The sequence below is a fragment of the Pleurodeles waltl genome, chromosome 9 (assembly GCF_031143425.1).
Source record: "Pleurodeles waltl isolate 20211129_DDA chromosome 9, aPleWal1.hap1.20221129, whole genome shotgun sequence".
NCBI lineage: Eukaryota > Metazoa > Chordata > Amphibia > Caudata > Salamandridae > Pleurodeles > Pleurodeles waltl.
This window is the reverse complement of record NC_090448.1, coordinates 372304317-372331733: the sequence shown is the minus strand read 5'-3', so window position 1 is coordinate 372331733 and position 27417 is coordinate 372304317. Positions and strand designations below refer to the sequence as shown.

The 27417-nt window shown below is 46.9% G+C and overlaps 1 protein-coding gene across 3 annotated transcripts in view; it reads right to left on the bottom strand.

Moving 5' to 3' along the window:
- LOC138259318 (transcription elongation factor SPT5) overlaps window positions 1-27417 on the bottom strand; it is a 377499-nt gene that overhangs the window by 79214 nt on the left and 270868 nt on the right. For 2 of the 3 annotated variants that reach the window (XM_069206950.1, XM_069206951.1), the window contains 12 exons: window positions 14794-14930; window positions 13561-13716; window positions 7955-8101; window positions 7697-7843; window positions 7349-7474; window positions 6455-6539; window positions 6083-6193; window positions 5252-5354; window positions 4577-4704; window positions 3010-3115; window positions 2421-2582; window positions 2149-2317 (listed from right to left, as the gene is read on the bottom strand). In XM_069206950.1, the coding sequence (XP_069063051.1) occupies window positions 2149-2317; window positions 2421-2582; window positions 3010-3115; window positions 4577-4704; window positions 5252-5354; window positions 6083-6193; window positions 6455-6539; window positions 7349-7474; window positions 7697-7843; window positions 7955-8101; window positions 13561-13716; window positions 14794-14930 (1577 nt within the window). The remainder of the gene's footprint in view (window positions 1-2148; window positions 2318-2420; window positions 2583-3009; window positions 3116-4576; window positions 4705-5251; window positions 5355-6082; window positions 6194-6454; window positions 6540-7348; window positions 7475-7696; window positions 7844-7954; window positions 8102-13560; window positions 13717-14793; window positions 14931-27417) is intronic. The other variant, XM_069206952.1, reaches the window with a different exon arrangement.

Sequence of the window (27417 nt, the reverse complement as noted above, 5' to 3'; positions counted from 1 at the left end):
GTCTTTTTCGGTGTTTTGGTGGTACTGGTGAGTCCAGAGCCTCCTGGAAAGGCAGCCGTCTTAGGTGGTGGAAGAACTGGAGTGAAAGATCTGGCAAGGATACGTTCAGTGCGAGGTTGGATGTAGATTTCCTTTTGCTTGGCATCCAGTTGCTCTTGGAGTCTAGGCAGAATGGGCTCCACTGGCTTGCTGGAATCATGCTTGAAATTCGGCTTCAAAGTTTTCAAATCTTACCCAGGTTCCAGTACTGAATCTCTGCTTGGCGTCGAAGTGGCAGATGTGGTCAGCGATGTTTGGCTCGGCACTGAGGGTCAGGTAGGCACCGGGTGGGGTTCCGGAACAGAAGTGCTCAATACCGAAGGCTTCAGCTTTAGCTGGTGTTTGGGTGCCGAGCCAGAGGTTGGGGTGTCTGAATCAGTTGCTCATGCCAACCATGGACTGAAGGCAGTGGCAGTCCAAGGATCTCTGTATGTTATTCCAGAGGAGCTAAGTGCCTTTTGAAGGGATCGACACTGTGTTGGGACAGGGGGTGCCATGGACATGACTTATAGAGCCAGTGTACCTTCCTCCATCTCCAAGTCGACCTCGAAGCCGGAACAGCCCTCAATCGATAACGCCTCTTCATCCATAACTGATGGCTGAGGGTGATCTTATCCTCCTTTGATGCTCCTCCACAACATCTTGAGGCAACGTGCTCAATGGTCTCTGAGGGTTTTCCTTGAGCACAAGGAGCGGCAGGCGTCACAATCCGCTTCACTGGTGACAAATACAGATTACATACCTGGTGTTGATCGGTCCAGAGATACTTCATGTGGCAGCATGGGAAGTAACGGAAGGACATCCGTTCCATCACCAGCGAAGCATTCTCTAAAGAAGGTGATGGAGATCAAAGAAAGGCCCCAAAGGCCAAGGCCTTGTAGGGGCCGCAGTCGAAGTGACTCGGCGAGCAATAGTGAAATAACTCGATGAGCAGAATGGAAAAGGCAATCGAAACAATACCGATGAGGGGACTAGTGCTGCACGAACCATAAGGAGAACAGTGATGGTGTCAAACCAGAGAGCAGGCACACACATCCAAACCCAATGGTAACAAAGAAAACAATCCAACAATGGGGTCGATGGCCATGTGCATTATCACCAAGAGGAGGATTCACCCTACCTAGTGACTCATAAGATTTCTTCGAAGAAAAAAAACTTGCACACATTCGGACCAAACACTAGATGGCAGGAGTATGCCGCCAACCATCTGTATCTACAGCCACACAAGCCTCGAACACCATATTTATCGTTTTTCACCTGAAGGAGATTCTAATGAAACAGAATGCTTTGGCATTAAAACTGATTACCAGGTCAATCTGAGAAATTTCTATATATGTATTTGGATGGGAAATTGTTATAAAGGATTCATAAACTGTTTTTAATTGAGAAATGAAGATTTGCTTATAAAAGAAATTAAAATAATGAGCAGGACTGCCACTGCTCACCCCCATGCGTCACAGCCTAGAGATTTTTTGGGGACCGCTGCAAGTCTATTATTGCCCTCTCAATGTGTGGTGAAGTTGACAGGTTCCGCCGGGTACAGGTGCCAACTGATGTGGGTAACTGTACGATTCAGCTGGTCCCCAATTACCCAGAATAGTAATACATCACATGAACCCTGAAGTCAGAAGCACCGAGCATTCTCTTGGCACATAATACTGGAGTGTTCCTTATGTCAATACAAATCATCATTTCAATCGACTGCGTAGAACATTAAAAGGAGTGAACACCAAGAGCAACCTACAAGACCATGGGGTTTGGAGTGCAACACTATCACAGAAATTGTTAATCACATATCTGTTAAGTGATCCTCTGTCACTTGACACTATCAAAATGTCATAGCATTTTGGCCAATACTTGGCCTTTTAGATTTAGATTTGCTTTGTGTGGTTAAGATCACTAGTGCCAAGAAGCAAATGTCTATTGCCTCATAAGCATGAACAGGCTTATGGAAGGAGGGCGGAAAGGCTAGCCAAAGTGACATGGTTTAGTAAGTAACAGTAAAATTAAGTTTGGATTACAGCAGTAAAAAAATCTTGTGGATAAGGGAGGCTGAAAACCGCACGAGCAGAATTTCATTTATCCGATCACAGTGTCAAGAAACCATACCTGATATGCCATGGGTGAGGGGGTTGGATGATAGCTGGCAGGCGAGTGGGTATTTGGGTAGCCAACAGGACTTGGTGCCACTTGGTGGTAACTCTGTGGACTTGGACTTGGCTGGTAGGAACCCTGCGGAGATGGTGCAGCATACGGGGAGAACTGGTCTGTATTGTACCTGAAGGAAGATAGGTTTGTGAAAATAGAAGAGTACTGGAGTGCATATCAATAGGGGACAGAAATGGTTCAGAAACTAGTTTTAAAGTGGGGCGAATACTCACATCGCTGGCGTGCCTGGTGTTTGAGGGTTGTACTGTGGATTAACCGGTGGGGATGGCACATCTGGATAGCCTGGTGTCTGTGGATTTGGTGTCCCAACATATCCAGTCGGAGAAGGTGAGGGTTCGTCGTCAAAAGCAAACTCATATTCTTCTGCCTCAGCCCTGAAGAATATAAAAAAAATTACTTTAATGAAACACTGCTTATGACTTTGACACATTTTTCTCACTACATATGTTAGAAGACTCTCATGCTTCTCATCAAAGAATGCTTCCGATAGAATTTCAGTCAATTTTGTGACTTGTATGAAGGGTTTTCAATTTTTACACATCCTTCTTGATTATTCCACAGGTATCTATAACTAGTGGGAAGACATAAGGTGCAGAAAGCCTTTAAGCTTTTTCTGCAAACCATGAAAGGACTGGTAAAGTCTAGCTGATGAAAATCAAATAGTCTTCATTTAAGATTGCTTGTCTAGTATGGTACCAAGTATAATCATCCACCTAAAATACTAAAGGACTAGTAAATGCTTCACACAGGAGAAGCTCAATTTGAATCCCCATAGGAAACAAGGAAGGCTATCCCACCAACCTGGAGGGTGTGTTAGGGTTGTTCGGATCCCAGGCTCCACTTTGTGCTGGCGTCCGGCTGCCATCATGGAGAGGCGTCTGTGAACCATAGTGAGGTGTCCGGCTTCCTGAAAAGAGTTTAGAACCAGTAGCCAGTTAACAGTTATAAAAGGAAAAAAGGTACAAAATGACACTAGCAAAGGGAAACGTACTTTTCTGTAGCAGCTGGGTGCATTACTGAATTTAAAAAAATGCATATTCTGTAAGACTGTCATTTTCTTCAGATTAGCACTTCAAAGTGGTAGGTATCTATGTGGGAGCATTAAAATAACCAGATCCCCTGGTAATGTCTATCAGAAATTCACATGCCCATGAAGACATTGCCGTATTCATAATATTTATTGAGCAGTCCCATTAATTCCATAAAGGAGCTAGTAGAAAGAGGGAAAGAAGCAACTGTGATTCGGATGTATTATTTGTCTCAGCTGCAACCTGTCTGAAGTGAGAGTTCGAACTGCAGTGTTTAGCGAATGCTTGCACAAAAGTAACACTCGTCCTAGCCACGTTTCAATGTTTTGTTCCTCGTCTGTAGGAAGATGGGTAATAATTACATGTGTCTGGGGGGGCTTAGTGGACAGAAGAGGTATTCTGATTTCCCTAAGAAAGCCAAAATCGTTTTGTCTAGCTCTATACAAAAGGAGTGAAAATAGGACTAAAAGAAAGTGTCCTTTATACACAAGGTAAGGTAACATTGTAAATTAAGTTAGACACCAGAGATGGCAAACAGAGTAAGTGTTGGAAACACACAGGAATCATATGTGCACCCAATAAACAGAGATGGCAGAAATGCTTTGAAGGTCGTTCATCATTCCTACTGGGACTCAGTCAATCCTGTGCGCAGGGCTGAAGAATTCACATTAGGATACATACCCTTTTAAGTCAAACAAAAAATTGATATGCTACTTTGCGCTGTAAATCACTGCAGTGAAAAGTAAGAGTTGTCTTTTGATATACAGGAGAGAACTGCCCCTTCACTTTCTAATGAAACACAGTCCTGAGAAACTGAACCAAGTTCAGAGCTTGAACAACAGATGAAGGATCAATGAGATGTATTCCAAGATAAAGGTTGGGTTAGGAATAAGCGCCATAAATCTAAGCTCCGAAAAAGATGGGCTCGGCTGCATCTGACCTAAGTGCATTGAACCAAATGTGCAAGTTAACTAAGTCATGAATCTAAACAACGAGATTATTCAACGAATCTGTATGAAGAGAGCTAAACCCTGCCTTCTCCAGCTTAGGATCCTGGTCAAATTTGTAAACACAGAAAGTTTCTGTCTCATTTGGAAGGGGGGGGGGGGGGGAGGGCATTTGTCCGCTCTGATGCTAGAAGCGTCATCTAAGCTTGGAACCTGAGAAAGATTTCCACAGTGGAAAGCTACCCTCATAAATATTTATTTACTATTCACAGAAGGAAGGACATTGCTACAAACAGGACAGTGCAACTAATAGGTGGTGGGGAGCAGCTGAGAAGTTGAAATTGGAGGAGAAATAGAGGGAACACCATAAGAGGAATGGGGACAAGCACTCACCATCATGAACAGGTGTCTGTGAGCTGTACATGGGTGTTCTGGATCCGGAGGCATACATGGGTGTTTGGGAGCCATACATGGGTGTACGGCCGTGCGTGGATGTCATTCCACCTGGACGTCTAGCACCGCTGCAAATGGAGAAACAAAAACAAAAAACTTAAATGGCCCTTGTCCTGTAGTTAGGTCACACAGCTTCATGCTAAGCAGAACCTCCTCAAGATTTCCTGGATCACCCATCAGGAAAACTACAATTGTCCTTAGGATTTAGCACACTGGGCAATGAAAAGATGTTTGAGCAGCCAATCTTCCCCCTCTCAAAGCAATGTCAGACCTCCCAAATAAAGGGTATGTTACATCTTCCAGCAACATACGGATCAATGTAATAAGGGCATCCTTTATGCCTTGATATTCCATGTGGAAGCTCTACTCTTCGGAACCAACATTCCTGGTATTTGTATATCATAATTCTACATGGCACTTAACTCTAAGGTACTTTTTACCCCCAATTCCACATTAAACATATCTTCATAACACCTCTGAACCTATCAATTTCACATTTTTATTGTCAGGGGTACATAACACCACTCGATTCTGCTCTCTTTGCCTTAAGTGCCTAGGAGTTACAACTGATCCCTTTAATAGACTCCCATCTCCATGAAAATGCAGCACACTTACACTGTGGTGAGACGCTGACGATCTACTGAGATAGTCTGACAGGTGGAGTGGAGCTCAACTCGAGCTGTGGATTCAGTGGCATCCTTTACGACTCCAATGTACCCTAAAGAGACAATCGGGTCACTATACAAGGTCTACAAATAAAAGCTGGAGCATGAGAATAAACTATGGGCGCACCCAACAGTGACTTAATATCTGACAGTGTAAGCCATAAAGTGAGGATAACAAGAGAAATGTGGGTGAGAGAGAGGAGAGTAAAGAAGGCGGGAAAAAAAAGAGGGAGAGTGGAGAGGGTGAATAAAATGTGGCAAGGAAGCGATAAGGCAAAACACGAGTGATAAAAATAGGAAAGGAGAGATCAAAGAACAGTAACAGGAGGAATAGAAAGATTACTGGAAGAAGAAAATATAATGAGTAGACAAAGTAGATAGGAAGGATATAAAAGTTAAGAGTTAATTTGTTTAAAAAAACAAAAAAGGATTATAAGGGATTAAATCTGGGAAGGAAAAGTAGAGAAGAATTTGCAGTAAGACAGAGGGAGGAGAAGAAAAATATAAAGAAAGGAAAGTGGATAGCTGGATACAATAGGATATGCGGTCAGAGGAGCATATTGTTAACTGCTAATGCCAATGAAAGGAAGCTAGGACTAGAGACTTTTCAAGATGCCTTTTCACTGCCGAGTCTCCAATTACCACCTCCACAACGAAGGAAAAGGATCCTAGGGCTGGAAAGGAAGGGGGTTTTGGCACACTGGGGGATTATTGGAAAAGCATAAATAACGATGAGATATTCTGAGGTCATGTTTCCACCCATGTTTCATCAGCTTCCTACCTTTGTAGGGTCCTTGAGAGATGCGCACAGTTTGCCCAATCAGATCACTATCTCTACGTCCACGACCTCGTCCCATTCCAGCTCCCGCAGCTGCACCGCCTCTTGGTCCTGCTGCAAGGTAATCAGGCGTAACAAATGACGCTAAGATTACATCAGGGCATCCACTCCACAATTTATAAGCACTTAGATAAAAAAAAAAAACTACAAACTAGGCTCCCTTTTGGCACCAAGTATAAGAGTGACATAGCTACAAGGTATGAGTCCTGTTGGGCATGAGAAGTGGTGGTTAGACAAAGATGACATTTACACAAAATGGGTGGTTTGGTTAAGCTGAAGGTAATCAACAGCAGTTGTATTAAGAAATGTTCTCACCTGCCCCGCTAGGATGCATAGGACTACTAATACGAGGACTCATTGGTGCAAATCCTCCTATTGTGAGGTTTGTGACATCCCGAGGCTGTAAATAGAAAAAGAGGTAGAAAGATTCCAAAGGAGACTGTTCATAATAATTCCAACTTAAGTGTTAAGAATAATCGACCCTCAGAATAATTTGAATGAAAACCAGACCTTGTAGCATTTTGTAGACATTAACTATTCTCTGCAGCACCCTGAAGACAAGTCTCTGTGGCCCCCTTTCAGAAAAAAGTCATGGTATTTTATGTTGCATTTCCACGGATCTTTTTTTATTGCATAAACCTCCTAGTGCACCAAAAAAAAGGGGCACTGCAGCACCCAATATTTACAAAGATAAATCACTAGATTAACCCTTATGGACAGAGCCAGGTCTTAAACCACACCTTATGGAGAAAGACTACACTCTTGCGCAACCATGCCGGCAAGACAAGGCCATACAATAGCATCCAATGCCTGAAAACTTTGCGACATCTCTGAAGGAGACCCAGCACTGCAACATCCCTGAAAGAGTCTTATCTCTGCAGCATACATGATTGCTTTTTGAACAAGGCAGGAGGGAAAGAATGACAAAAAAATAGGGAATTTATTTTCCCCGTTGACTAAATTTGAAGCAGTGGCAATTGTAGGCAGGAGACACTTAAACTTAAGCCATTTGGGGCTTTAAAAATGGTGATATTCCTGTCTGAATGGGGAATGTTGGCATGTACGCTGCAGTATCCCTTGATGTCTCACGGGGCAAGTCCCTGTTTCAACTCTAACTTTACAAAAACAGGTTGTGAGAGCAGGTGCCTTTTTACCACTATCTGTAGCTACTTGTTACAAACACAAGTCTTGTTGTTTTACACAAGTTACCTTGGAGCCTCCAGCCAGAACAACGTGGCGCGTTTTACAGACAAACATGCCTCCATTTTCCACAAGTTTCTTACAGTGCAGGAATGCAAAGCCCCGGAACAAGTGCCGAATCTCCCCCTCACGCCCCTGCAGGAAACAAAGAAAAAGCCAACACACATCAGTGTTCATGTCCAAAATTCAATCTGTTTCTAAATACATCACCATCTGCAATCAAACTATCGGAAGGGTGCACATTCAGTTAGGGAAGAGCAATACAATAAAACCAGTTTTTATGCATGTGGCTTGTGCCTGGAACTGGTCCAATCAATATGATAATGCTTTGTTAATTTTAATAATAGCATCTTGTACCGAATGAGGTCCGTCTATGACTTTCACAATATCTTTGACATGGATGTTGTTCTGCTCAGAATCCAGGGCCACAGCAAACCGGTTGTCCTTCTTCCTGGTCACAGCCTGGTGCTTTGTTGTGACCACTTTCCCATGCATATTCAGAATCTGTGGGATCAGGCAGAGAGCATTACAGTATGTCTAAATATGTGAAGATGCCGCAGTGCTGTTTGGGGGCATGCCCCAGGTGCCATCAGTAAAACATCATGGAACACCCACCTGAAAAGTCTCTCTCTCCAGACGAACAATCACCCCCACAGTCTGAGGGTCAAGCTGCACCAACTCCCCCCACTCATGCTGACCACCGACGTCCACCCCAGATGCGGTCTCCGAACACAATTGCAAGTCCCGAGGTAGTACCTTCAGCTGAAGAATTTCAAGAAAAAAAAAGTCAGATTTTCAAATTACACATCACGAAAGAAATCAATCAGGGTCAAGTCCTGACATCAAGTGGTTTTTATTAATTGAAGTCTTCAACTGAGGAGTAAGGCTGAAGTGGACAGATTATATAAGCCAACCCACATTAATCTCACAGCAACCAAAAATTGAGTATGGCCAGGATGGCTAATGTGCAGAAAGAAAGGTGCCAGTGGTCCTCTCCCTACAACTGCTCCCCACATTTCCCACTATGCCCATACATGGCAAGCTGATGGACTACTGTACAGCTCTGCCCTGCTGCTGTCAAACTAAAGACAAGAACACTGCAGACATTTTCGTTTTAGGACATCTGTATGTCTTTGCATATATTGAGTGGTACAGCGTGAACCAGGCCAGTAACGTATGGAGCATTGTAATGGGAGTGCGTATAAAGAGTGTCGGGAGTGGAAAGGAGTCTCACCACAGGAAAGTTATTTATAGGCGGAGGAGATGGATGGTAGTGAGGTGAGGTAAGGTGACAACAGGGCACGAGAAGGGAAGATTTAGCATTTGATACCTGAGGGGTTATGTGGATTACAGACAATTATCTGCTGCGCCCTGCAACCAGGTTAGCCTGCAAAAAGGTGTTGCTTGCAGAGGAGGATTAAGATTTATTATTGGTGTATGAAACGCATCCTGAAACAGAATTCTTAGGGATTCACCACAATACGGCAGATCAAGGATTTATCACTTCAGCTACCCCAGACCTGGAATCATTCCAAGGTCTGCTCTGTCAATTCTCTCCTGCCACAGAAACAAAGGGGTTGCCACAGCTTAAAAAGATCTGCCATTCTATCAGCAAGTGAAGTGGTTTAACACTGTCACTTGTAGTAAACAAAGACATAATTATTTGCTTTCCAATCCCTTAAAACAAAGGTATGTGGTCTCACTGAACTACAAGTTTCATCTCCACCACTGTATTCTATGTATCTTTTGTGCACTACGTCTTTCCTTGTCAGCTGCATCTGCCATTTGTCCAGTACCCATGCATATTACGACATTCAGTGAAGAAAACACAAAAATAACTAAAGCCTTGAATTTGGTGTATCAACATCACCATGTTGAGTTAAAGTTAAGCCTAGCAATTTTGGTTCAGTTCTGGGATTACATGATTAGACCCTATCAAAATGGGTCCTTCATGTTAAGTGAGCTAGCCAGCATTTGGTCTTCAGCTAGGACTAATACTGTCAAAAATACAAGGGCATCAACACCACAGTAGTAAATTCACACGTGTAAAATATGTGGGTGGGAACAGAGCTGACCCATGTGGAACTCTGCCAGATTAATTAGCTTTGGTCTCTGTTTTGGGACCTTTTGTTCTTAAAAGTAATGTATATTTCACAACACTGCACCACGATAAGCCTGGCACAATTATTCACTTCTATAAAATGTAATAATGATTTTGAAAAGCTATTAGCGTATTGTACTTTATTGGAATAAAGGCACATCTTACTTGTGTGCCCTTTTTACTTTACTTTTCTGGTTGCACAAGCCCTCTCAAAAGCTGTGAACCATTTGGTGATGTCATCACCATCTTCATATTTAGTTACAATCCCTTTTGGGATTTTCAACATGTCAGGAGAATCTCTGACCATATTTATGTTGCTGCCACCATGGATGGGACCAAAACCCATCTCTGGTCTTTCCCTTTCTATGGCTAGGAGCGGTCTCTCCAAAAGCCAATCTTTTGGCCATCCTGGCTAACAGGAGGTCATCTTCACTGAGGCTCTCCTCAGTGATAACAGAGGTGCTGGACCCTCCTGTGAGGGAAGCAGCATCTCTGACTATTATGGTTGGAGTCAGGGATTGAGGGTCCCTGATCTCCCTAGTTAGGACTGGAAGGGGGGAATTCTCCTCCAAGTCACTATCTTCCTCCTCTGGGAGGTCATCCTCAGAGGGGTTGGCTTTTTCAAACTCTGCCAGCAGCTCCTGGAGCTGTTGTTTGGAGGGTCTTAAGCCAACTGGGATTTTTTTTATATTTTGCAGAGACCTCTTAGCTCCCTCATCTTAAGATGGAGGTAAGGTGTGAGGTCGAGTTCCATCACATTCTCTTCTGCATTAGACATTATGTTTCTAAAAGTTAGAATACATTTTAAGAATCTAAAACTATTTCTAGAACTTAATTTCAAACTTTCACAAAACTTTTAAACTCTAAAAGAAATGCTAACAGGGACTAACACAAGGCCCTAGCAGGACTTTTAAAAATTTAGAAAAATAGCTCAAATTTCAAAAATCAGTTTCTAATGACAATTTTCGGAATTTAGTCGTGTGATCAGGTATTGGCTGAGTAGTCCAGCAAATGCAAAGTCTTGTACCCCACCGCTGATCCACCAATGTAGGAAGTTGGCTCTGTAGGCACTATTTCAAAGTAAGGAATAGTATGCACAGAGTCCAAGGGTTCCCCTTAGAGGTAAGATAGTGGCAAAAAAGAGATAATACTAATGGTCTATTTTGTGGTAGTGTGGTCGAGCAGTAGGCTTATCAAAGGAGTAGTGTTAAGCATTTGTTGTACACACACAGGCAATAAATGAGGAACACACACTCAAAGACAATTCCAGGCCAATAGGATTTTGTATAGAAAAATATATTTTCTTAGTTTATTTTAAGAACCACAGGTTCAAATTTTACATGTAATACTTCAAATGAAAGGTATTGCAAGTAGGTACTTTAGGAACTTTGAATAATCAAAATAGCATACACAGTTTTCAAGTAAATCACATATAGCTACTTTAAAACTAGACAGTGCAATTTTCAACAGTTCCTGGGGGGAGTAAGAGTTAGTTAGTTTTTGCAGGTAAGTAAACCACCTACGGGGTTCAAGTTTGGGTCCAAGGTAGCCCACCGTTGGGGGGTTCAGAGCAACCACAAAGTTACCACACCAGCAGCTCAGGGCCGGTCAGGTGCAGAGGTCAAAGTGATGCCCAAAACGCATGAGCTTCAATGCAGAAGGGGGTGCCCCGGTTCCAGTCTGCCAGCAGTTAAGTACCCGTGTTTTCGGAGGGCAGACCAGGGGGGTTTTGTAGGGCACCGGGGGGGGGGGGGGGGACACAAGTTAGCACAGAAAGTACACCCTCAGCAGCACAGGGGCGGCCGGGTGCAGTGTGCAAACACGCGTCGGGTTTCCAATGGAAATCAATGGGAGACCAAGTGGTCTCTTCGGCGATGCAGGCAGGCAAGGGGGGGGGGGGGGGGGGGGGGGTGGACTCCTCGGGCTAGCCACCACCTGGGCAAGGGAGAGGGCCTCCTGGGGGTCACTCCTGCACTGGAGTTCCGATCTTTCAGGTCCTGGGGCTGCGGGTGCAGAGTCTTTACCAGGCGTCGGGATCTGGGAAGCAGGCAGTCGCGGTCAGGGGGAGCCTCGGGATTCCCTCTGCAGGCGTCGCTGTGGGAGCTCGGGGGGGGGCATCTCTGGCTACTCACGGTCTCGCAGTCGCCGGGGAGTCCTCCCTGAAGTGGTTGTTCTCCACAAGTCGAGCCGGGGGCGTCTGGTGCAGAGTAGCAAGTCTCACGCTTCCGGCGGGAAACACAAGTTGTTTCAAAGTTGCTGCTTTGTTTCAAAGTTGCAGTCTTTGGTGAACAGGGCCGCTGTCCTCTGGAGTTTCTTGGTCCTTCTAGAGCAGGGCAGTCCTCTGAGGATTCAGAGGTCGCTGGTCCCTGGGGAAAGCATCGCTGGAGCAGTGTCTTTAGAAGTGGGGAGACAGGCTGGTAGAGCTGGGGCCAAAGCAGTTGGTGTCTCCGTCTTCTCTGCAGGGTTTTTCAGCTTAGCAGTCCTCTTCTTCTTAGGTTGCAGGAATCTGAGTTCCTAGGTTCTGGGGAGCCCCTAAATACAGAATTTAGGGGTGTGTTCAGGTCTGGGAGGGCAGTAGCCAATGGCTACTAGCCCTGAGGGTGGCTACACCCTCTTTGTGCCTCCTCCCAAGGGGAGGGGGTCACATTCCTACCCCTATTGGGGGAATCCTCCATCTGCAAGATGGAGGATTTCTAAAAGTCAGAGTCACCTCAGCTCAGGTTGCCTTAGGGGCTGCCCTGACTGGCCAGTGACTCCTTCTTGTTTTTCTCATTATCTCCTCCGGCCTTGCCGCCAAAAGTGGGGCCGTGGCCGGAGGGGGCGGGCAACTCCACTAGCTGGAATGCCCTGGGGTGCTGTAACAAAGGGGGTGAGCCTTTGAGGCTCACTGCCAGGTGTTAGAGTTCCTGCAAGGGGGAGGTGATAAGCATCTCCACCCAGTACAGGCTTTGTTATTAGCCACAGAGTGACAAAGGCACTCTCCCCATGTGGCCAGCAACATGTCTCGAGTGTGGCAGGCTGCTAAAACCAGTCAGCCTACACGGGTAGTTGGTTAAGGTTTCAGGGGGCACCTCTAAGGTGCCCTCTGGGGTGTATGTTACAATAAAATGTACACTGGCATCAGTGTGCATTTATTGTGCTGAGAAGTTTGATACCAAACTTCCCAGTTTTCAGTGTAGCCATTATGGTGCTGTGGAGTTTGTGTTTGACAGACTCCCAGACCATATACTCTTATGGCTACCCTGCACTTACAATGTCTAAGGTTTTGCTTAGACACTGTAGGGGCACAGTGCTCATGCACTGGTGCCCTCACCTATGGTATAGTGCACCCTGCCTTAGGGCTGCAAGGCCTGCTAGAGGGGTGACTTATCTATACTGCACAGGCAGTGTGAGGTTGGCATGGCACCCTGAGGGGAGTGCCATGTCGACTTACTCGTTTTGTCCTCACCAGCACACACAAGCTGGCAAGCAGTGTGTCTGTGCTGAGTGAGGGGTCCCCAGGGTGGCATAAGATATGCTGCAGCCCTTAGAGGTCTTCCGTGGCATCAGGGCCCTTGGTACCAGGGGTACCAGTTACAAGGGACTTACCTGGATGCCAGGGTGTGCCAATTGTGAAAACAAAAGTACAGGTTAGGGAAAGAACACTGGTGCTGGGCCTGGTTAGCAGGCCTCAGCGCACACTCAAATCAAAACTTAGCATCAGCAAAGGCAAAAATTCAGGGGGTAACCATGCCAAGGAGGCATTTCCTTACAGCTTTGGTCTCTGTTTTGGGACCTTTTGTTCTTAAAAGTAATGTATATTTCACAACACTGCACCACGATAAGCCTGGCACAATTATTCACTTCTATAAAATGTAATAATGATTATGAAAAGTTATTAGCATATTGTACTTTATTGGAATAAAGGCACATCTTACTTGTGTGCCCTTTTTACGTTTTTTTTAATTTAAGTATTTTGTTGGAGATTAAAATAAAAAAAGGATGTGAATAGAAGTGTAGTGAATTAACGCTGTAGACAGAAGAAGTGAGAACAGATGGGAAAGGTATGGTGACTGGCTAGGAGGGCCATGTTGTTGCTTACATCTGTGCAAAAGGAATATGTACCCCCCCAGTCTCTTACCTCATGCATAGTGAGATCTGAAAACAGGATGACAAAGTTTTCCTCCACTCGCACAATAAGCCCTGTGTCCCCCTCATAGCGCCCAGCGATCACTTTCACATGGTCTCCCATTTTGAAGTACTTCCGCAACTCTTGGGCTGGAAACTCCAGGATATCCTGCAGGGGACACAAACTGGGGATGAGACTCGAGAGAGCATAGATCAACCAGTGCGTGCCACTTGCATGTGCTTCACACACATCCCTTGCATTTGACATAAAATTACCCCAACAGGTCGCTCCTGACATTTGTTTTTTACCTTGGAGACAAAAACTCTTGGACACAATCTGCATAAATGCAAAAGACGCAAATTCTCATTCTCTCTCATTCTCTCGCGCTCTCTCATTCTCTCGCTCTCTCATTCTCTCGCTCTCTCATTCTCTCGCTCTCTCATTCTCTCGCTCTCTCATTCTCTCGCTCTCTCATTCTCTCGCTCTCTCATTTCTATTTGGAAAGAACTTAAGGCAGACACCAAAGCGGTGTCTAGAGACGCTTAAAAAAGTAAGATCTAAAAACCAGTGACTGCCTGCATACAGAGATAACAGAACATACTTGTCTTGGTGTTTTGAGGACAGAAAAACATTACAACCCAAAGATGCATACTTTGGATAAAACATAAGCAGCCTCACAATGTGACCAGTGAGCTTGATGTGATCCAGTTTACCAATATTCGTCATGCTTGTGAATGAAACTGGGGCAGACAGAAGGGAACAACTATACGAATAACATATTAGACAAGAACTTGAGGGTGAAGAAAAGGCTTGTGAGTGGGAAAACAGGGATGTCCATTTAGCGCCCCATCTGTCAGAACATTCTATGACTATGGAAAAAGTACCAGAAATGATGGCGCGTAAGTATGGTGATGCATACAGACAAGTACATAAGCATCGGAGGTAATGCAACCTACCCATCATGAATCACCAGGTCTCCACCTCTACAGGTGAATACAGGGCATCAAGTTCCGTGCTCATTCACCCGTTGGGCCTCTCTGCTCAGTTAACACAATGCTAATTGAGATGGTGTTCTTGTCAGTGAAGTGACTATGAACACATTTCATTTCACACACGCCTCTAACAATTGCTACTAGACTAATAGCTCCTGTTCATGACTGCTCTTTGCCCTTGACCCATGCTTCTGACCAAGCTCAAGGACAATGCAGTGCATCATACCATAGGTTCAGTGAAAATCCCATTTACCTTCAGGTCCTCATGCTTGGGCATGATGGTAATCTTATTGCCGTCCACACTTAAAATTTTACCCTGGAGATTGATCAATTCTCCTTCACAGACTTCTACATTGTCTCCGGGCTGCAGTGTGTGTTCACGTTCCTTCCCTACACCAATGAAAACAAAAACATGAGGACATCCTTGCCCTACAAGCACCATGTACAATCATGTATTATTTTTACAAAGCTACAGAGCACCTGCTTGGTTGTGGGAAAAGACAGTAGTAAGCACAGAAAGCGATGTCACATGATACCGCTACCATGAGAAATTGACTGCCAGCTTTAGATACAAGTATGAAGCAATTCAGTCAAAACAGCTCTGAAAACCACACCAAGATGAACACAAGATAGGGAGTTCGGATTACTTCTACACTTTTGTAATCTTATATGCAGAGTGAGTGATGTAGAAGTGTGCTGTTATGCTGCAGAATGCTGAGGGAATTAATGTTTTCCGTGCCCTGTCGAATGCCCACAATTGAAGGGGCATGTTTGCACTATCTTCCGTTGGAGCTGGGTTCTTTGATCATTCTGCTGGAGCTGGGTTCTTGGTTCTTTTTTACATCTGCCTGGAGATCACATCTTTACCCATGTGAGGAGGACTTTGGGGGAGGATGAAGTGGGAACAGCTGTGCTTGCAAACACCACCAAGAAGCCAAAGGCTGGCTAGGAGGATGTCAATGCCAGGAGCCTGCTGTGAGTGACGCTAAATAGGAGTATGAGGCCTACCAGAGTTCATTGGGGCCCACTGGAGACAAGAAACCTTATGGGGTGAGATCAGGGTCTTTGCTTAGTAATGTGATGATGTACACCTGCCCAGAAAACTGGCCAGGAATTTTTCAAAACAGGAGGTGGCACAGCTGAAGTAGGGGCAAACGGATTAGTTGTTTAGAACAAGTGATCACACCTCTTGTGGTGTGATCTTTCAATTTTACCTTGGCGTTGTTGGGTGCTGCTGTGTAGATTCACTGGCATACAGTGCCTAAATCTGGTACATTTTGAACTCCATCTGCCTCGTTCTGTGTCCTGGTTTAAAGACAGGTCATAAGTTTTTAGGATATAGTTTTTAGAAGAGAGGGGAAAGCACTGGGAGGTGTAAATTAGCAGTGTCTATGGATCTATGACAATTTACTCAGGTGTGAAGTAAATGTGGTTTTAAGAAAGGCCCTATGTTTGTTCAAAAGGGATTTGAAATTGTGTTTGTGCATTTTAGTATGTCAGTGCCTCATTAGCAGTCCAACTGTGCTTTGTCAACAGTTGTCTCTGTCTGGAAGGGGAGTTATGTGATTCTGGATTTGTTTCTGTGTTATTTGGGACCTGCTGTGGGCAACATCGTAGTATATGCTGATTTGATCAGTTGTGGAAGGGTCAATCAGGTGTGTGGAGTTTCTCTTGTGTGATTGCGATAACACTGTCTCTGAAGATGGGAACTGTGTGATAAGCCTGAGGTGGTGTATGCCCTCTGTGTTTGGTATTAAGGAAGGAATATCATTGCTATTTTCTTTCGAACTCTGATTTTTTTTAAAGGCACAAAACATAGCATAACAGTGTTGTTGGTTCAAATTAATTATGCAGCAGAGCTTCCCCCAACCCTTGGTAAGCCTCTACTGATCTTGGTTCAGACAAGTCTCCCATCTTTCATCCTTGTCCCTCTCTTTTCAAAGTCTTGCTATTTATGTGCTATGTAATGTCATACAGCGCTGTGATGCCATACATGAGGAGTGAATAAATGTTCTGTGCGCCTCATCACTTGTTAGAAGTGAACTATTAGGTGACTGTGAGCAACTGGAGAAGGATGTATTTTCTCACTTCTGTTGTAACTTCTGGAAATATGATTGAGGATAGTGTTCTAAATCCGCGCTTGGATGACTTTAAAAACATCCAACACGTTTGACACTCAATACACGACAACATGACTAATGCCTCACTCGCCCAATCTTTCACTGCCTGAAAACCGACATTTTTCAAAGCATCTCTGAAGATGCAGTTCATAATGGAGGTTCTTGCTTGGGAGTCAGGAGAAATAACTAAGAATATGAAAGAATGAGTTTCAAAAATGATTGCAGTTAGGGGTGTGTAAGGAAATGCCTCCTTGGCATGGTTACCCCCTGACTTTTTGCCTTTGCTGATGCTAAGTTTTGATTTGAAAGTGTGCTGAGGCCTGCTAACCAGGCCCCAGCACCAGTGTTCTTTCCCTAACCTGTACTTTTGTTTCCACAATTGGCACACCCTGGCATCCAGGTAAGTCCCTTGTAACTGGTACCCCTCGTACCAAGGGCCCTGATGCCAGGGAAGGTCTCTAAGGGCTGCAGCATATCTTATGCCACCCTGGGGACCCCTCACTCAGCACAGAAACACTGCTTGCCAGCTTGTGTGTGCTAGTGAGGACAAAACAAGTAAGTCGACATGGCACTCCCCTCAGGGTGCCATGCCAACCTCACACTGCCTATGCAGTATAGATAAGTCACCCCTTGTAGGAAGTTGGCTCTGTATGTGCTAGTTCAAAGTAAGGAATAGCATGCACAGAGTCCAAGGGTTCCCCTTAGAGGTAAAATAGTGGTAAAAATAGATAATACTAATGCTCTATTTTGTGGTAGTGTGGTCGAGCAGTAGGCTTATCCAAGGAGTAGTGTTAAGCATTTGTTGTACATACACATAGACAATAAATGAGGTACACACACTCAGAGACAAATCCAGCCAATAGGTTTTTGTATAGAAAAATATATTTTCTTAGTTTATTTTAAGAACCACAGGCTCAAATTCTACATGTAATATCTCATTCGAAAGGTATTGCAGGTAAGTACTTTAGGAACTTTAAATCATAAAAATTGCATGTATACTTTTCAAGTTATTGACAAGTAGCTGTTTTAAAAGTGGACACTTAGTGCAATTTTCACAGTTCCTGGGGGAGGTAAGTTTTTGTTAATTTTACCAGGTAAGTAAGACACTTACAGGGTTCAGTTCTTGGTCCAAGGTAGCCCACCGTTGGGGGTTCAGAGCAACCCCAAAGTCACCACACCAGCAGCTCAGGACCGGTCAGGTGCAGAGTTCAAAGTGGTGCCCAAAACACATAGGCTAGAATGGAGAGAAGGGGGTGCCCCGGTTCCGGTCTGCTTGCAGGTAAGTACCCGTGTCTTCGGAGGGCAGACCAGGGGGGTTTTGTAGGGCACCGGGGGGGACACAAGCCCACACAGAAATTTCACCCTCAGCAGCGCGGGGGCGGCCGGGTGCAGTGTAGAAACAAGCGTCGGGTTCGCAATGTTGGTCTATGAGAGATCTCAGGATCTCTTCAGCGCTGCAGGCAGGCAAGGGGGGGGGGTTCCTCGGGGAAACCTCCACTTGGGCGAGGGAGAGGGACTCCTGGGGGTCACTTCTCCAGTGAAAGTCCGGTCCTTCAGGTCCTGGGGGCTGCGGGTGCAGGGTCTCTCCCAGGCGTCGGGACTTAGGATTCAAAGAGTCGCGGTCAGGGGAAGCCTCGGGATTCCCTCTGCAGGCGGCGCTGTGGGGGCTCAGGGGGGACAGGTTTTGGTACTCACAGTATCAGAGTAGTCCTGGGGTCCCTCCTGAGGTGTTGGATCTCCACCAGCCGAGTCGGGGTCGCCGGGTGCAGTGTTGCAAGTCTCACGCTTCTTGCGGGGAGCTTGCAGGGTTCTTTCAAGCTGCTGGAAACAAAGTTGCAGCCTTTCTTGGAGCAGGTCCGCTGTCCTCGGGAGTTTGTCTTTTCGAAGCAGGGGCAGTCCTCAGAGGATGTCGAGGTCGCTGGTCCCTTTGGAAGGCATCGCTGGAGCAGGATCTTTGGAAGGCAGGAGACAGGCCGGTGAGTTTCTGGAGCCAAGGCAGTAGTCGTCTTCTGGTCTTCCTCTGCAGGGGTTTTCAGCTAGGCAGTCCTTCTTCTTGTAGTTGCAGGAATCTAATTTTCTAGGGTTCAGGGTAGCCCTTAAATACTAAATTTAAGGGCGTGTTTAGGTCTGGGGGGTTAGTAGCCAATGGCTACTAGCCCTGAGGGTGGGTACACCCTCTTTGTGCCTCCTCCCAAGGGGAGGGGGTCACAATCCTAACCCTATTGGGGGAATCCTCCATCTGCAAGATGGAGGATTTCTAAAAGTTAGAGTCACCTCAGCTCAGGACACCTTAGGGGCTGTCCTGACTGGCCAGTGACTCCTCCTTGTTGCTTTCTTTGTTCCCTCCAGCCTTGCCGCCAAAAGTGGGGGCCGTGGCCGGAGGGGGCGGGCAACTCCACTAAGCTGGAGTGCCCTGCTGGGCTGTGACAAAGGGGTGAGCCTTTGAGGCTCACCGCCAGGTGTTACAGCTCCTGCCTGGGGGAGGTGTTAGCATCTCCACCCAGTGCAGGCTTTGTTACTGGCCTCAGAGTGACAAAGGCACTCTCCCCATGGGGCCAGCAACATGTCTCTAGTGTGGCAGGCTGCTGGAACCAGTCAGCCTACACAGATAGTTGGTTAAGTTTCAGGGGGCACCTCTAAGGTGCCCTCTGTGGTGTATTTTACAATAAAATGTACACTGGCATCAGTGTGCATTTATTGTGCTGAGAAGTTTGATACCAAACTTCCCAGTTTTCAGTGTAGCCATTATGGTGCTGTGGAGTTCGTGTAAAACAGACTCCCAGACCATATACTCTTATGGCTACCCTGCACTTACAATGTCTAAGGTTTTGCTTAGACACTGTAGGGGCACAGTGCTCATGCACTGGTACCCTCACCTATGGTATAGTGCACCCTGCCTTAGGGCTGTAAGGCCTGCTAGAGGGGTGTCTTACCTATACTGCATAGGCAGTGAGAGGCTGGCATGGCACCCTGAGGGGAGTGCCATGTCGACTTACTCATTTTGTTCTCACTAGCACACACAGGCTTGTAAGCAGTGTGGCTGTGCTGAGTGAGGGGTCTCTAGGGTGGCATAATGCATGCTGCAGCCCTTAGAGACCTTCCCTGGCATCAGGGCCCTTGGTACCAGAGGTACCAGTTACAAGGGACTTATCTGGATGCCAGGGTGTGCCAATTGTGGGATCAATGGTACATTTTAGGTGAAAGAACACTGGTGCTGGGGCCTGGTTAGCAGGGTCCCAGCACACTTCTCAGTCAAGTCAGCATCAGTATCAGGGAAAAAGTGGGGGGTAACTGCAACAGGGAGCCATTTCTTTACAAAAGCCCCCCCCAGCCCACAGGCCAGGAGACTCAGCCCAAGCTGGGAGAGTCTTCCTAGTCTGTCAGGCGAGGAAGAGTAGGAGAAATAGGCTGGTTAGTTGCAGGGCCTACTCTGCCTTACATCCTTCTGTTCAGGTCATTCCCTTTGGGGAACTGACCTACTTCCACAGTGATAGGACCTAGTCTGAATTGCCTCTTGTCTGCCTCTTCAATGTCTCCACCCATTCTTTCTATTTTGGTCTTAGAGGTATCCACCTCTGCTAACCTTATCTTGGCCAGGGTTACCCCTAGCTTACCCAGAGAGGTTACCCAGAGCTGGAGTAACCCCACCATGACCAATAGGGTCAGGGGGCCTAACTTGCTATTTGGCATGGGGTCAGACCACCATGCTAAGGATAGTGCAGCCATAAAGGCTAACACCCAGCAGAGGCCACTGACAGCTGTCAGTGCCCAGAACCACACCTTTAGCTCTTCACCTAAAAGGGAAGGGGCTAAGTTACAGGCCTCTTTGGGTTCAGGTTGCCTGTCTGCTGTATTAGAGTGGGGGGTTACCACATCTTGTAGTAAACACCCTTCTTCCACTCTGTAAAGAAATGGCTCCCTGTTGCAGTTACCCCCCACTTTTTGCCTGATACTGATGCTGACTTGACTGAGAAGAGTGCTGGGACCCTGCTAACCAGGCCCCAGCACCGGTGTTCCTTCACCTAAAATGTACCATTGTCTCCACAATTGGCACACCCTGGCATTCAGATAAGTCCCTTGTAACTGGTACTTCTAGTACCAAGGGCCCTGATGCCAAGGAAGGTCTCTAAGGGCTGCAGCATGTCTTATGCCACCCTAGAGACCCCTCACTCAGCACAGACACACTGCTTACAAGCCTGTGTGTGCTAGTGAGAACAAAATGAGTAAGTCGACATGGCACTCCCCTCAGGGTGCCATGCCAGCCTCTCACTGCCTATGCAGTATAGGTAAGACACCCCTCTAGCAGGCCTTACAGCCCTAAGGTAGGGTGCACTATACCATAGGTGAGGGTACCAGTGCATGAGCATGGTACCCCTACAGTGTCTAAACAAAACCTTAGACATTGTAAGTGCAGGGTAGCCATAAGAGTATATGGTCTGGGAGTCTGTCAAACACGAACTCCACAGCACCATAATGGCTACACTGAAAACTGGGAAGTTTGGTATCAAACTTCTCAGCACAATAAATGCACACTGATGCCAGTGTACATTTTATTGTAAAATGCACCACAGAGGGCACCTTAGAGGTGCCCCCTGAAACTTAACCGACTGTCTGTGTAGGCTGACTAGTTCCAGCAGCCTGCCACACCAGAGACATGTTGCTGGCCCCATGGGGAGAGTGCCTTTGTCACTCTGAGGCCAGTAACAAAGCCTGCACTGGGTGGAGATGCTAACACCTCCCCCAGGCAGGAGCTGTAACACCTGGCGGTGAGCCTCAAAGGCTCACCCCTTTGTCACAGCCCAGCAGGGCACTCCAGCTTAGTGGAGTTGCCCGCCCCCTCCGGCCACGGCCCCCACTTTTGGCGGCAAGGCTGGAGGGAACAAAGAAAGCAACAAGGAGGAGTCACTGGCCAGTCAGGACAGCCCCTAAGGTGTCCTGAGCTGAGGTGACTCTGACTTTTAGAAATCCTCCATCTTGCAGATGGAGGATTCCCCCAATAGGGTTAGGATTGTGACCCCCTCCCCTTGGGAGGAGGCACAAAGAGGGTGTACCCACCCTCAGGGCTAGTAGCCATTGGCTACTAACCCCCCAGACCTAAACACGCCCTTAAATTTAGTATTTAAGGGCTACCCTGAACCCTAGAAAATTAGATTCCTGCAACTACAAGAAGAAGGACTGCCTAGCTGAAAAACCCCTGCAGAGGAAGACCAGAAGACGACAACTGCCTTGGCTCCAGAAACTCACCGGCCTGTCTCCTGCCTTCCAAAGATCCTGCTCCAGCGACGCCTTCCAAAGGGACCAGCGACCTCGACATCCTCTGAGGACTGCCCCTGCTTCGAAAAGACAAGAAACTCCCGAGGACAGCGGACCTGCTCCAAGAAAAGCTGCAACTTTGTTTCCAGCAGCTTTAAAGAACCCTGCAAGCTCCCCGCAAGAAGCGTGAGACTTGCAACACTGCACCCGGCGACCCCGACTCGGCTGGTGGCGATCCAACACCTCAGGAGGGACCCCAGGACTACTCTGATACTGTGAGTACCAAAACCTGTCCCCCCTGAGCCCCCACAGCGCCGCCTGCAGAGGGAATCCCGAGGCTTCCCCTGACCGCGACTCTTTGAACCTAAAGTCCCGACGCCTGGGAGAGACCCTGCACCCGCAGCCCCCAGTACCCGAAGGACCGGACTTTCACTGGAGGAGTGACCCCCAGGAGTCCCTCTCCCTCGCCCAAGTGGAGGTTTCCCCGAGGAATCCCCCCCCTTGCCTGCCTGCAGCGCTGAAGAGATCCCGAGATCTCTCATAGACTAACATTGCAAACCCGACGCCTGTTCCCACACTGCACCCGGCCGCCCCCGCGCTGCTGAGGGTGAAATTTCTGTGTGGACTTGTGTCCCCCCCGGTGCCCTACAAAACCCCCCTGGTCTGCCCTCCGAAGACGCGGGTACTTACCTGCAAGCAGACCGGAACCGGGGCACCCCCTTCTCTCCATTCTAGCCTATGTGTTTTGGGCACCACTTGGAACTCTGCACCTGACCGGCCCTGAGCTGCTGGTGTGGTGACTTTGGGGTTGCTCTGAACCCCCAACGGTGGGCTACCTTGGACCAAGAACTGAACCCTGTAAGTGTCCTACTTACCTGGTAAAACTAACAAAAACTTACCTCCCCCAGGAACTGTGAAAATTGCACTAAGTGTCCACTTTTAAAACAGCTAATTGTCAATAACTTGAAAAGTATACATGCAATTTTGATGATTTGAAGTTCCTAAAGTACTTACCTGCAATACCTTTCGAATGAGCTATTACATGTAGAATTTGAACCTGTGGTTCTTAAAATAAACTAAGAAAAGATATTTTTCTATATAAAAACCTATTGGCTGGATTTGTCTCTGAGTGTGTGTACCTCATTTATTGTCTATGTGTATGTACAACAAATGCTTAACACTACTCCTTGGATAAGCCTACTGCTCGACCACACTACCACAAAATAGAGCATTAGTATTATCTATTTTTACCACTATTTTACCTCTAAGGGGAACCCTTGGACTCTGTGCATGCTATTCCTTACTTTGAAATAGCACATACAGAGCCAACTTCCTACACACTCTTTCTTCTGTTAGCTGAGGAGCCACCCACTCAGGTTTAACAGTTGCCTGACTAGCCAGGACTTCTTGTGGGTCAGGTTGGACTTTATCAGGGCCATTTTTGGAGTTCTCCCCTACTGGAGCAGAATCTCCTTGGCTTGCTGTAACCTTGGCTAAAGGTTGTCCACCCTTCCTACTCTGTTTTCTTTTCTTCTTCTTCTGGGGCCTGCTGGCATTTACTGCAGAGGCAGGACTTCCAGAATCCTTGGGAGAGGACTGGCACTGGACCAGTTCCTCTCTTGGGCTCTGACTAACCTCTGGGTAGTCATTTCCAAGGAGACAATCAAGGGGGAGGTCTGTACTGACTACTACCCTTCTCCAGCTAAGAGTGCCACCCACTTCTATGGGTACTAAAGCCACAGGCCTCTTAGTGACCCTGTCTAGGCTAACTCTTACCCTGGCAGTCTCACCTGGGATGTACTGGTTTGAGAGCACCAGCCTGTCATGCACAATAGTGTGATTGGCACAAGTGTCTCTCAGGGCAGTGGTTGGGATTCCATTCACCAGTAGGTGGTGGAAGTGTCTACTTCCCTCTGGAATCTCCAACTCACCTGTTGGGCCCTGTTTCCAGTTGAAGGCTATGAAGACCTCCTCATCTGAGGAGTCATCTCCCATGGCTACACTGGTTACCCCTGGAATCTTGTTCTGGGGTTTGTTTTTGGGACAAGAAGTGTCCTTGGTGTGGTGCCCAGACTGTTTACAGTTGTGGCACCATGCCTTAGTGGCATCCCAGTTCTTACCCTGGTACCCACCTTTGTTTTGGGTTGTGTCTTGGGGCCCACCCACCTGTTCTGGTTTTTGGGGGCCTACAGAGGACTCTTTTTCTTTGTTTCTAGTGTCACCCACTTTCTCCTGGGGAGTTTTTGTAACCCCTTTCTTTTGGTCACCCCCAGTGGAAGTTTTGGTTACCCTAGTCTTGACCCAGTGGTCTGCCTTCTTTCCCAATTCTTGGGGAGAAATTGGACCTAGGTCTACCAGATACTGATGCAACTTTTCATTGAAGCAGTTACTTAAAATGTGTTCTTTCATAAACAAATTATAAAGCCCAACATAGTCACACACTTCATTTCCAGTTAACCAACCATCTAGTGTTTTTACTGAGTAGTCTACAAAATCAACCCAGGTCTGGCTCGAGGATTTTTGAGCCCCCCTGAATCTAATTCTATACTCCTCAGTGGAGAATCCAAAGCCCTCAATCAAGGTACCCTTCATGAGGTCATAAGATTCTGCATCTTTTCCAGAGAGTGTGAGGAGTCTATCCCTACACTTTCCAGTGAACATTTCCCAAAGGAGAGCACCCCAGTGAGATCTGTTTACTTTTCTGGTTACACAAGCCCTCTCAAAAGCTGTGAACCATTTGGTGATGTCATCACCATCTTCATATTTTGTTACAATCCCTTTGGGGATTTTTAGGATGTCAGGAGAATCTCTGACCCTATTTAAGTTGCTGCCACCATCGATGGGACCTAGGCCCATCTCTTTTCTTTCCCTTTCTATGGCTAGGAGCTGCTTTTCCAAAGCCAATCTTTTGACCATCCTGGCTAACAGGGGGTCATCTTCACTGGAGTTATCCTCAGTGATTTCAGAGGTGTTGGTCTCTCCTGTGAGGGAACCAGCATCTCTGACTATTATTTTTGGAGTCAGGGTTTGAGGGACCCTGTTCTCCCTAGATAGGACTGGTAGGGGGGAATTTTCCTCCAAGTCACTATCCTCTTCCTCTGAGTTGCCACCCTCAAAGGGGTTGGCCTTTTCAAACTCTGCCAAAAGCTCCTGGAGCTGTATTTTGGTAGGTTTGGGGCCCATTGTTATTTTCTTTATTTTACAGAGTGACCTTAGCTCCCTCATCTTAAGATGGAGGTAAGGTGTGGTGTCGAGTTCCACCACAGTCACATCTGTGCTAGACATTTTGCTTCTAAAAGTTGGAATACTTTTTAAGAATCTACAACTGGTTCTAGAATCTAATTCAAACTTTTACAAACTTTTAAACTCTAAAAGAAATGCTAAACAGGATCTAACACAAGGCCCTAGCAGGTCTTTTAAGAATTTAGAAAACTTTTCAAATTGCAAAAATCAATTTCTAATGACAATTTTGGAATTTGTCGTGTGATCAGGTATTGGCTGAGTAGTCCAGCAAATGCAAAGTCTTGTATCCCACCGCTGCCACCAATGTAGGAAGTTGGCTCTGTATGTGCTATTTCAAAGTAAGGAATAGCATGCACAGAGTCCAAGGGTTCCCCTGTACTCACAGTATCAGAGTAGTCCTGGGGTCCCTCCTGAGGTGTTGGATCTCCACCAGCCGAGTCGGGGTCGCCGGGTGCAGTGTTGCAAGTCTCACGCTTCTTGCGGGGAGCTTGCAGGGTTTTTTCAAGCTGCTGGAAACAAAGTTGCAGCCTTTCTTGGAGCAGGTCCGCTGTCCTCGGGAGTTTCTTGTCTTTTCGAAGCAGGGGCAGTCCTCAGAGGATGTCGAGGTCGCTGGTCCCTTTGGAAGGCGTCGCTGGAGCAGGATCTTTGGAAGGCAGGAGACAGGCCGGTGAGTTTCTGGAGCCAAGGCAGTAGTCGTCTTCTGGTCTTCCTCTGCAGGGGTTTTCAGCTAGGCAGTCCTTCTTCTTGTAGTTGCAGGAATCTAATTTTCTAGGGTTCAGGGTAGCCCTTAAAGACTAAATTTAAGGGCGTGTTTAGGTCTGGGGGGTTAGTAGCCAATGGCTACTAGCCCTGAGGGTGGGTACACCCTCTTTGTGCCTCCTCCCAAGGGGAGGGGGTCACAATCCTAACCCTATTGGGGGAATCCTCCATCTGCAAGATGGAGGATTTCTAAAAGTTAGAGTCACCTCAGCTCAGGACACCTTAGGGGCTGTCCTAACTGGCCAGTGACTCCTCCTTGTTGCTTTCTTTGTTCCCTCCAGCCTTGCCGCCAAAAGTGGGGGCCGTGGCCGGAGGGGGCGGGCAACTCCACTAAGCTGGAGTGCCCTGCTGGGCTGTGACAAAGGGGTGAGCCTTTGAGGCTCACCGCCAGGTGTTACAGCTCCTGCCTGGGGGAGGTGTTAGCATCTCCACCCAGTGCAGGCTTTGTTACTGGCCTCAGAGTGACAAAGGCACTCTCCCCATGGGGCCAGCAACATGTCTCTAGTGTGGCAGGCTGCTGGAACCAGTCAGCCTACACAGATAGTTGGTTAAGTTTCAGGGGGCACCTCTAAGGTGCCCTCTGTGGTGTATTTTACAATAAAATGTACACTGGCATCAGTGTGCATTTATTGTGCTGAGAAGTTTGATACCAAACTTCCCAGTTTTCAGTGTAGCCATTATGGTGCTGTGGAGTTCGTGTAAAACAGACTCCCAGACCATATACTCTTATGGCTACCCTGCACTTACAATGTCTAAGGTTTTGCTTAGACACTGTAGGGGCACAGTGCTCATGCACTGGTACCCTCACCTATGGTATAGTGCACCCTGCCTTAGGGCTGTAAGGCCTGCTAGAGGGGTGTCTTATCTATACTGCATAGGCAGTGAGAGGCTGGCATAGCACCCTGAGGGGAGTGCCATGTCGACTTACTCATTTTGTTCTCACTAGCACACACAGGCTTGTAAGCAGTGTGGCTGTGCTGAGTGAGGGGTCTCTAGGGTGGCATAATGCATGCTGCAGCCCTTAGAGACCTTCCCTGGCATCAGGGCCCTTGGTACCAGAGGTACCAGTTACAAGGGACTTATCTGGATGCCAGGGTGTGCCAATTGTGGGATCAATGGTACATTTTAGGTGAAAGAACACTGGTGCTGGGGCCTGGTTAGCAGGGTCCCAGCACACTTCTCAGTCAAGTCAGCATCAGTATCAGGCAAAAAGTGGGGGGTAACTGCAACAGGGAGCCATTTCTTTACACCCCTCTAGCAGGCCTTACAGCCCTAAGGCAGGGTGCACTATACCATAGGTGAGGGCATAAGTGCATGAGCACTATGCCCCTACAGTGTCTAAGCAAAACCTTAGACATTGAAAGTGCAGGGGTAGCCATAAGAGTATATGGTCTGGGAGTCTGTCATGCACGAACTCCACAGCACCATAATGGCTACACTGAAAACTGTGAAGTTTGGTATCAAACTTCTCAGCACAATAAATGCACACTGATGCCAGTGTA